We start from the raw sequence: 10,381 nt of genomic DNA, 5'->3' as shown, positions 1-10,381 counted from the left end.
TTTTAGAACTGCTGCAGTAATGAACTTCTGGTGGGTGATGGAGTCTGCTTATTGGAGAAATTTGTCACTGAAACGTTTGGTTCAGATAAACCACTATCTCTATTCTGGCCTCCTGTTTGCCAGATGAATTTTCCTTTACTTTCCCCTGTACTGAGCTGAACTTTTTTGACTAAGGTGCATCTTCTGGGCAGTTCCCAGCCATTGATTTTTTTTTAATGCATTTCTCTGCTAAATTAGCCTTTTTTTTCCTACTCTGAACATTTTTTTTTTTTCTCCCCCTAAAGATAATTAATCAAACCACTTCTTGCTAACTTTTGGTGAGGTCACATCACATTGGGGGGAGAGGTTTATAGCTGTATAATTTTTCCATCTCCTATAAAAGTCACCTGCCTCCCTTACTGATCTAGTTAATATAACACATGAAACCAGTTTTTATTTGACTTGTATCTGAAGAAATGCATTCACCGCTCTTTGCGAGAGCATTCGTTAGCTCACTGGCCATTTTACATGTCGCACCTTTTCCCTCAGCCTTGTTTTTCTCCCTGCACATGTATTTTAAGTGACACGCGCCGCCGGAAGGGGCTGCGTTTTCTGCATGGCCGTGTTCCAGCAGGGTGTTTCAAATGTCTTGGGCTTACCAGCTGCTCTGGATCAGGGAAGTTGCAGCACAGCAGCAGAGATACAAAAGGCTCTTCTCCTGCTGGCTTGAGGCAGGAAGAAAGGATAACTGATCTTGTTACGGGTTATGATCAGATGTGCATAGGCATAGGGTGGTTTATGCTCGTTACTCGGGAATGGCTATTGGCGTTGGGTTTTTTGATCAGCGGAGGGAGAGAAGGAACAGCAGCTGCAGGCTTTTCCTGTTGTTTTTTCATAATGATGCTGTATGAAGATCTAGTTTACACAACAAATGAATAGAATAGTGCGTAAACCTTTACTGAGGCCCTTCTGCCTGTGACCTATTCATTTTATCTTTGTGTTAGCACTTTCCTATCAGAGAATTTCATTAACTTAAGAGGGGAGTAAAGCAGCTTTACAAGTGGTGATCCTTACACTGACAGGTGCAGCGAAAGGACGCTTTTCCTCCAAGCAGTAACTGGTAGGAGACATCGACTATACCATGAGTATCCCTACTACTTTGCAAACTGCAGCAGGGAGGGATACTGTAACTCGCTGAAGGTCACCACAAAAATAGCAGGAAAGTTGTAATAAACCCAAGGTTTCCGGCGTCCTCATCTTGTGCCTTTTGCGGGATGCCACAGTCTGTGGTTTAATGTGTGTTACCCCATGGAGGAGTGGTAACCAGTAACGCTGTATTGATCTGGATATTTTTCTAGATAACTATGTTTCTCTAACCAAATGAAACGAGTCTTGTTCACCATCTAGTTCTACAAAGACTTTTTCAGTACATGACATCTTCAGCTGTTTCTGGTTCTCTTTAAGATTTGTCAGCACTGCTGTGGCTTTCAGTCCTAGGCTGTTAAGTGAAGCCGCAGTACTTTAAAACCAAGAACAAAACATTAATTTTGCTTGCAGTGTACATTAGACCAGATCCCCAAAGGTACTTAGGCAGCCTCTATAGGAAGATACAAGAGATTTAGGGACCTAAGTCCCTTGATGTACATACACATATATTAGGCACTTTAGGCCTGAGTTTGAACAATATTAATTTTTGAATTAGAATCGAATCTAGAGGAGAGCACGTGGGAGGCACCACATCAGGCCGCTATTTGTTGCTCAGCCTTGCAAACCCCACAGCCAACGTGCCGAGGCCACGGCGGGGCTTCAGAAGGGGCGAGGGGCTGAGCTGCCCGTGCCGCCCCATCGGCTCCTAAGGCACCACGGAAAGCAGTCTGTGGTTTGCAAAGCGTGATACAAAGCGTGCTTTCCCTGAGGATTATCCACTCCGCTTTTTCATTTTAGGCAGCCCTTCATTGATAAAATGAAGGCTGAGCTATTTCAAAGCAGTTAGGTTTTCTACCCTTCTTGCTTCTATTTAAAAGAGAGGTTTGAGCCTCAGCATCAGAAAACATTTTGCTGGTCTCTCATTTTCATGGGCATTTGTTTTTAAGTTAAAGGAAGCTCTTTCTCTTTGTAAGATGCAGTCTGAGCTCCTCTTCATTCCCCTGGCTGATTTTTATCCCTGTTCAGCTTTGAATGCAGGTGCCCAGCACTGATACCCAGTGGTATCAGCCCCTTACACGATGCAATTTGCAACTGCTAGGGGCCAAGACTCGAGACTGGTGCAGCTGGAAGGCTGATAACCTCCGTCCTGCCCCCGGGGCACAGCAGCTGCTTCGCGTGGTCCCAAGGGCCGGGTGCAGTGCTGAGGGTGGACCTGCACTCCCGGCTCTGCCACCCGGCGCGTGGACCTCACTTCGTGCAGCTCAGGCACGTAACCGTGACCTCGCATCATTCTGCTGCGGAGAGGATCACGCTGAGATTAACAGATTTGTCTTGTGAAAAAGTGTTCTGTAAAAATAGAAGTGTAGAAAATAGTAAGTACATTCACAGCATGTATTCGAGTGACTTGCCTCCAGGAAACTGATTAAGAAAACAACTGGTTATATGATACAAGCTGCACATGAAATAAAGATGCATAGCAAAAATGATAGTAAATCTTGGAAGATTGCTCTTACATATTCCTTTAGCCAGAAAACTGTTACTTTGCCACACGAGGAGTTTGAGGAAAGTATTGTCAGAGTTTGTTCCAACAAAATCACATATTGCTAATGGATCTTCTTGATAGCAAGAACTGGGTTGAAGATTCCCTGAAGCACTAGACGCTTCATTTACTTACAGAGTTCAAATCGTAGGCAGCGTATACAGTGGGAAGGGGTTTAAGAGGAGGCTCTAGGCTGAGGCGGCTAATGGGATAGACTGTCGTGCTGCAGACACTCCAGGTTTTGTGTTTTTGTCCTCGAATCATGCAGAAGCCCTCTCAGCTGCTCTGCCCTAGCCACCTGGTGCTCCTCACTGCAAGCTCGAGGGTTCTGCTGGTATCATCTTCTCTTGCTGGATTTCCAAGGCACCTCATGGACATGGTTAAAACGCAGCCCCTCAGAGCTCTTTAGGAACATACCGGTTCTTGAGTTATTTATTTAAGTTCTGAGAATGAGGCTTTGTGTTTGTAATCACCCCAGTAAACTCCTTGGCAGCTGTGCTGACAAACTCCTGGTCCTTGTCAAGGAAACCCACCCTGGTCTGCCCTACAAAGACCGACTCCACTCAGATCCCTGGGGAGGGAAAGCTGGATGTTTTCTTCTTGAAACCTACACTCCTCTCTGAAAACGGGTGGGTTTGTTAAAATCTCAGGAGGAAGGTCTGCTATGTGCAGTTTCAGTCCTTCTTTTGGTGTCTTCTTCCATTAGCTGATTGGATTAGTGTTTTCTGGATGCAGCTGAGGTCAAAATACCTAAATAGCTGGAAACGCTCCAAATAAAACTCCTCCCTCCTGAACTGAGTGGAAGTCCTGCTATTGCTGGTGGTGGCCTCCAAGGCCTCACCTTGGCTGTCCTACAGTCCTTGGCACTCAGCTGATCTCTGCAAGTAGGTGGTTTGGGGTGAGATGTTACCACTTTTGCCTTCTGCAGGGGGGTGGGAGTTTCCGAGCTCTCTAAAGGCTTTGCTGACACCGATCCCCTGTGCCCAGGGAAGGAGGACCTGGAGGGACTCATGCGCTTTGAGATGAGAAAATTCTCATGTTTCAGGAAAAGTTCTAAGTGCTTTCCAGAAGGATGCTCTCTAGAGGGAAAACCTCTTCCAGAGAAACAAGTTTCTTTAGGTTTTCATAGAAGCATAGAAAGATGGAATGACATCTCCACTTTAGGGGAGAATTAGAAATATTTCAGGTTTGTCCCAACGAAGGCACAACAGAAACAGTTTCCTGATCCTTTTTGTAGCTGAGTTTGCTCAGCGCCCTTCCAAAACCAGCTCGCGTTTGAAAGAGAGGAGAACCCTAAACAAGAAGAAGACTTCCGATAAACCGTGAGTTCCGATAAAACGGAGGCAAGCTAATCGCAGCCTAATCTGTAAGGCTTACACCTTCGTAGCGCTTTCGATCCCGGCCCGCCGGCGGGACTGATCTGCGGCCCGTCCCGGCGGAGCCCCGCGCCTTGCGCCACCTCTCCGCGGCCGCTTCAAACGAGCCGGCGAGTCGCGCTGCGGCCGCTTCGCCGGGATCCCGCTCACGGGCACGTCGGGGCGAGGCGCGGGCCAGAGCTGCGGAAACGGAAAACGCCCGCGCGGGGCGGCGAGCGCCGGCGCCCGGGGCGGCTCCGGGGCCCGAGGCGGAGCCGGGCCGGGGGCGGCCCCGACCCGCCGGGGCGGCGCGGTGCAGCGCAGCGCGGGGCGGCGCGGCCGGGGGCGGCGCAGCGCGGCCGGGGAGCGGCGGGCGCAGCCGGGACGCGCACGGTACCGGGGCCGGGGGGGGGGAGCGAGCGGGCGGGCGGGGGGGGCTCGGCCTGGGGCGCGTCGCCCCCGCGGCGGGGCCGGGAGCGGGGGCGGCCGGGGACCCCTCGGGGCGGCTTCGCGGCGGGGGCGGCCCGGGCCGGAGGTCTCGGTCCCGCCGGGCGCCTCCACCGCCTCCCCCGGGCAGCGCCAGCCGCCGGTGGTCGCTTGCCGTGACGCAGCGCGATTCGGGGGTCACTTGATGCGGGTTCGGGCAAGAAGCGCCCCGGGGTCCCGTCGGGGCTCGCGCGAAGCAGCTGAGCCGCCGCCGTGGCCGGGATGCGCCGTCACCTCCGAGTGCCGTTTCGTCCCGGTTTGGGCAGCGGGGCGCAGACGTCGCTCCCGGCCGGCGTCACCCTGCAGCCGGTGGCGACAGTGTGGGGAGAGCGGGGCTGGGGGCACCCGCACCCCAGTTTAGGCTTTGGCTGTGTGCGGCTGCCACCGCCCAGGGTCTGTCCCGGCCCCGCAGCCGCACCGAGCCGAGGGGCTGCGAGATGGGTGAGCGAGACGCTGCCTGCGTGGGGATCGGGGGCCCGAAGCGTGGGGCGAGCTTCCCGCTCCGCTGTGGGGCTCCTGCGGGACCCGGGATTCGCGCCCCTGCGCGTCGGCACAGTGCCCGGCGCCGGCAATGAGTCCGTCTCGCCTCCTGCGGATGGGCGACGACGCAGCTCGGAGCCCCCCGGCCTCCGATGGGAAATGCCCCCCGCCGCCGTGAGCAGCTCCTGCCATGGCTGGGCCCCATTCCTGGGATGAGCCGGTCACCAGGACCAGAGGGGAAAGGAGAACAGCCTGTGGGGCAGACAGACAGACCGACAGCTGCCCCACAGCTCTGATGGGCTGATAGCAGCGCGGGCCGAGCCCCAGCATCCGAAAGAGGAAGCGGCTCGGGGGGGTTGCAAAAGGGGAACGCGGACGCGGGTGCACGTGGAGGCTTTTCTACAGGATGTTTTTCAGCGCTAAGCCACAGCGCGGCTCGGTGGGGAGCCGGCAGCCCCCGCGGGGCCCATTTCGGCCGCAGCCCGGAGGGGCACGTTGGCCACCCCGGGGCACCAGGGCAGGTGCCGGAGCCGTTCGGCTGCTCGAGCAGAGGGTTCCCCCCACGTGCGCTGCCACCGGGCCGGCCCGCGTGGCTTGGGAATGAGGGGGCAAAGGGAAGGTGAGGAAAAGCGCCTGCCCTCAGGTTTTGACCAAAAAACCCTGTCCATCAATATCTAATGGAAACACGATGGCTCTTTCCAAGGGTGAATCAGCAGCTGCCTTCTCTCGCATCACGCGACAAGGGCTGGTGTTTTGCTCCGGCAATTAATGTTTTGTTTTGAGGTGTTTGGAAATACCTTGTAAGGAAGTTCCTCGCCGCGCAGTAACGCGAGGACGGGCCGTGCGAGCGGCCGCCGGCTCAGCGGGCGCTGGGGAGCCGAGCGGCAGGTCGGGAGCCGCTCGCCGTCGCGGGGAGGGGGACGGGGGCTCGGCGAAACATCCCGGGGAAAGAGGGACGCGGGAGCCGGCGGCTGCTCCTCGCTCCCCCGGTCGGGGCCGGCAGCGGGATGCCGGCGTGGGACGGTGGGGAAAGCAATGGCCGTTGGCAGCAGCGGAGCCGGTTCCCGGGGCGGGAAGCGCCCAGGCGGCCCTGGAGAGCCGCGCGGGGCGGCGGGAGCCGCGTGCTGCCCGGCGGCCGGCTGCGTGGGCCGGGCCGCCTCGAAGGGCGCTTTCGCAGCCCGGGGGAGGCGATGCAAAACCCGCGGCGGCAGCAGCACCATTGAGCAACTTCCCGTCAGCAGGGCCCGGCTGACGCTCCGGTCGTGCCGCTGGCGGGGAAGCGGGTGCCGAGGACCCGGCTCTCCCCGGGGGACATTGGCTCCCTGCCGGGCCCCGCGCCGCCGGCGGGGCTTTGGGTAACGCACCGCTCTTGCGTTTCAGTCGCTGGCACCGGCGGGGCTTTGCCTGCTTGACCCGGAGCCATGTCCAGGTACCTGAAGCACTTCACGGTGGTGGGGGACGACCCGGTGCAATGGAGCAACGACTACCGCAAATGGGAGGAGGAGGAAGAGGAGGAGGAGGAGGCCGGGCAGGAGAGCGGGGAGAAGCAGCCGGAGTCAGAGCTCAAGCTGGAGCCCTCCCGGAGCCGCGTCTCCATCCAGGACGTGCTGAAAAAGCTCTTCAGCTCCCACAGGTTCCAGGTAAGGCAGAATAAACCTAGGAAAAGCGGAAACGACGGCGAGGCTTTTCCCAAAGCCACGCCAGGGCCGGTGCCCGATAAACCGTGAGGCTGGCAGCAGCCGTGCGGCGTCTCCGGCGGTGGCCCGTTACCTGCTGAGCCGGGACCGTTTGCATCGGAAACGGGTGACTGAGGCGGGCGCAGGTGTTTCCTGCGCGGCCGAGCGGTGACAAGCCTCGGTGACGCCGCCCCAGCCCACACTGGCAGCGGAGGCACCTGCCGGCTCTGAGCCGAAACCGAGGGGTTTTACCCACGTGAGGCTTTGCAGCAATAACCCGCTAACGGGCCGCCGGAGCAGGCGCGACTGAAAACTCCCCCGGGTGCAACCAGCAGGTTCAGGGACGCAGGGAGGGTCTGGCCGGCCGCACGGGGCCGGGGTGGCCGAGTGTCTCTTCCCTGGGGACCGGCTTGCCGGATGGCGTCAGCTCATCCAGCCGATCCACCTGCCTCGCGAGGGGTCTCACGACTGTTCTCCTCCTCCGACAGATCCTGGTCGTCTGCTTGGTCATCGCGGATGCCTTGTTGGTGCTCGGGGAATTGCTTATGGACTTGAAAATCATCCATCCGGACAAACATAACATAGCCCCGAAGGTAAAATGCAAGGAGGTCTCCAAGGGAACCGTGACTTCCCACTTTTCGGTGGTTCAAAGCCTGCTAGACAGGACAACCAGGCCAGCAGGGCTTTGCACCTCCTGGTTTAGCTTGGCCGGGCCGCTGGCTGCGCAGCAGCCCTCGCTCTGTCCCTTGGAGCAGAAGAACCGTCTCCAGGCCTCCTCCTCGTGGTGTCTGACCCGGCATGCCCTGCTTGGTAGAGGTCGTCCAGCCCGCGCAATGCGAATCCTTGCAGGAGGGGGGGGGTTTTCTCGGCCCTAAACTTGCGCTGTCTTTTCCCAGGTCTTTCACTACCTCTCCCTTTCCATTTTGACCATCTTCCTGGTCGAGGTGGGGTTTAAAGTCTTCGTCTACCGCCGGGAGTTCTTCCACCACAAGTTTGAGGTGCTGGACGGAGCCGTCGTCATCGTGTCGTTCGTCCTCGACTTGGTCCTCCTCTTCCGGGAGCACGAGTTCGAAGCCGTGGGGCTCCTGATCCTCCTGCGGCTGTGGCGCATCGCCAGGATAGTCAACGGTAGGCGGACGCGGCGGCCAGGCGGCTCCGCTGGCCCGGGGCCGGAGTTGCTCTTCCGTCCTGCCGGGAGCGTCTCCGGCAACGCTGGAGGCAACGTCCGGATGTTACTCGGGATCTTCCTCAGTAGGATTCGGAGGGTTCACCGTAAAAAGGGGAATATAACGTGTCCCCAAATCAGGCTTTGCCCTCCCTTCCTGGCTTCAGTGTTGTAATTATAAATTGCTGCAAAGTTGTGAATTCAGACATTTCTGAACCAGCTGGAGCTGGAGCCGTTTCCTTCCTTCCCTGAAAAGTCACTTGAGGATTTAAGAAAAAATGTGGCAATGAGGTTATCCCTAATTCCAGCATAAAACCTCAGGCCAAGTCCCGTCCCGAGTCCTGTGCATCACGAGTGACCTTTAGGCGAGTGCTCGGTACTTGACACGGCTGTAAATAATGTTGTTAGCTGGGGTAAAGGGAGGAGATGGCCGGGACGGTGTCTGCAACCTGCCCGCCGTCGCTGTGGACGTGCTCCACCTGCGGCAACGGCCGGGAAGGGGCAGACACGAGAGCAGGTCGGGGACAAACCGGCCTTGAGCATTGAGGCGTGAGCCACCGACACCTCGGTGTCTCTTACCGCACCGTTTTGCAGGAGAAAACCAGTCCTGCATTTGCAAGTAAATCATCTTTTTCCCCCCTCGTGCTTCTCATCGCGTCTACCCGCTCGGGACGGCAGCGATGGGAGGGGACGGACAAAATCCGCCCCGAGCTCGTGCCGCTCGGGTGCTGCGTGTCGAAGGCCCGGCACGGTTCGCTGCCCTTGGTCGCTCTTGGTTGATGGTGGTGGGGTTACAGGCAGGTGGGAGACATTTGGTGTTATCAACGCAAATAAGCGGCATCGCCGGGTTGGCTTAAGAGAAATGAGCCCCGAAGCGCCAGGCCTGCTGCCTGCAGCCCTGGAAACACGGGCAGGCGCTGCCGCCCGCTTTAGCGCGCGTCGTTCTGCAAGCAGCCGGGCAGCGCTCTGCCAGGTAGGAAGAACGTGCTGTTCTCAACGCTCTCGCCAAGCTATTTTTTTCCTCAGAAAAGGGTGGGAGGAAATTGCCTTCGCTGTGGGGGTTGAGTTCACGGGTAATAACCTAACAGTAATTCAGTAGAGAAACGACACCTCCGCCGCAAGGAGAAGCGGCGCCTCTGCTGCGGAGTCGCACCAAAAGTCAAACCTGGCAAACCGAACGCAACGCTGGTTGCAGCGGGACGCAGTGTCCCGTTACACGGGCAGCAGCACCCGGCGCCTGCCGGGGGGGGGGACACACAGCCCTGCTCCCTCGGCCGCGCTGTGCGCTGGTGTCGGAGCGAGGCCCCGACTCTGTGAAACCTGTTAAAACGCGGCTCCGCGTTGTTTCAAAGCCGTGAGTAACGTCCCCCCGGAGCTCTGCCAAGGGAATGAGTTCAAATTCAGGATCTGAGTGAGTTTGATTCATTCGGTTCTGAGGCCAGACTGCCTCTTCCCAGCAGAGTATCGGTACCTGAATCCCCAGGGTGGCTAATTTAAAAACCTCCTCATTAAGAAAGGCGCTTGGGAAGGGTGGTTTGAAGATGACAGAACCAGAGCCTGCGAGGAACAAGTTTAACCCCTTGAGTACAGACCCCGTGTACTGTTCACCTCTGCTAGTGGCTGTTTTACACTGCAAAATGACTCCGCTGTGTGTTCTTCCGCAGGAATAATTTTATCAGTGAAGACCCGCTCCGAACAGCAAGTCTCCAAGCTAAAACAAGCAAACCTGCAACTTGCAGCAAAGGTTGAACAACTTGAATACAGCTGCACAGAGAAGGTAAGAAACCACTTTAAATTTAAACAAGGAAGGCCTGCCCTCCAGCTGCTCCCTCGGACAGCCTGGCCCGGGATCCTCTCGCAAGCTTGCCACTGCCAGCTTGGCTTCTTCACCTGAAAGCTGTGGGACATGCTGGGTTGCAGAACCACAGCCTTGCCTGTCCTGCCAGCGCTTCCCTTAGCTGCTCCTACTGCAAAGCAGCGACTGCTACCTCTGTTCTACTCGCTTTAGCCAGGTTGTCCTGTTTCACTGCAGAGGGAGATGTATTTCAGGGAAGGGAAGATTTGTAGGAAGCTGGGAAACTATTTTAAGGTAAGAGCTGTATTAATGACTTGACTTCTGTCTCCAACAGGAGCAAGAAATCGAGAGGCTTAACAGGCTGTTAAAACAGCATGGACTCATCAGCGAGCAAAACTAGGAGCCCGGGTTTTTTGAAGGTGGGGAAGTCTGCCATGGAGAGAGTGCAGTGTTGAAATGTACCCGTTTGACCTGAAAGGTTTTCGTATCGCTTTGCTTTCTCTTGTATAGTGTTGTCTATAAACATTTGATTAGATCTTGGGATTGCAAAAATAGTTTTACTGGAAAATTAAACACACACATTCCCTGTAAACAGTGATTTCATAAGACCTTTCTTGTACAGTTGTACAGTCAAAGCTGCAAAATAATTTAATAAAGACATCTTATAAGCTATACATCCAGGAAGTACCACTTATTTGAAAGAATTACATTTTTCTGCCGTATGTTCTTTGTTAGCAACATCTTGTAGCAACTTGCAGC

General features: G+C 56.1%; 1 protein-coding gene across 1 annotated transcript; it reads left to right on the top strand.

The window, feature by feature from the left end:
* Positions 1 to 4,369: 4,369 nt before the first annotated feature.
* On the top strand, positions 4,370 to 10,296 carry HVCN1 (hydrogen voltage gated channel 1). Its single transcript, XM_067307071.1, has 6 exons — positions 4,370 to 4,413; positions 6,367 to 6,626; positions 7,151 to 7,255; positions 7,559 to 7,790; positions 9,492 to 9,604; positions 9,957 to 10,296. The coding sequence occupies exons 2-6, from the start codon at positions 6,408 to 6,410 to the stop codon at positions 10,020 to 10,022; spliced, it is 735 nt and encodes a 244-aa protein (XP_067163172.1). The 5' UTR covers positions 4,370 to 4,413; positions 6,367 to 6,407; the 3' UTR covers positions 10,023 to 10,296.
* Positions 10,297 to 10,381: the final 85 nt, after the last annotated feature.

This window comes from Apteryx mantelli, chromosome 17, assembly GCF_036417845.1.
Source record: "Apteryx mantelli isolate bAptMan1 chromosome 17, bAptMan1.hap1, whole genome shotgun sequence".
NCBI classification, from domain to species: Eukaryota; Metazoa; Chordata; class Aves; order Apterygiformes; family Apterygidae; genus Apteryx; species Apteryx mantelli.
Note: the sequence above shows the minus strand (reverse complement) of the source record. Positions and strands in the feature narration are given on the sequence as shown.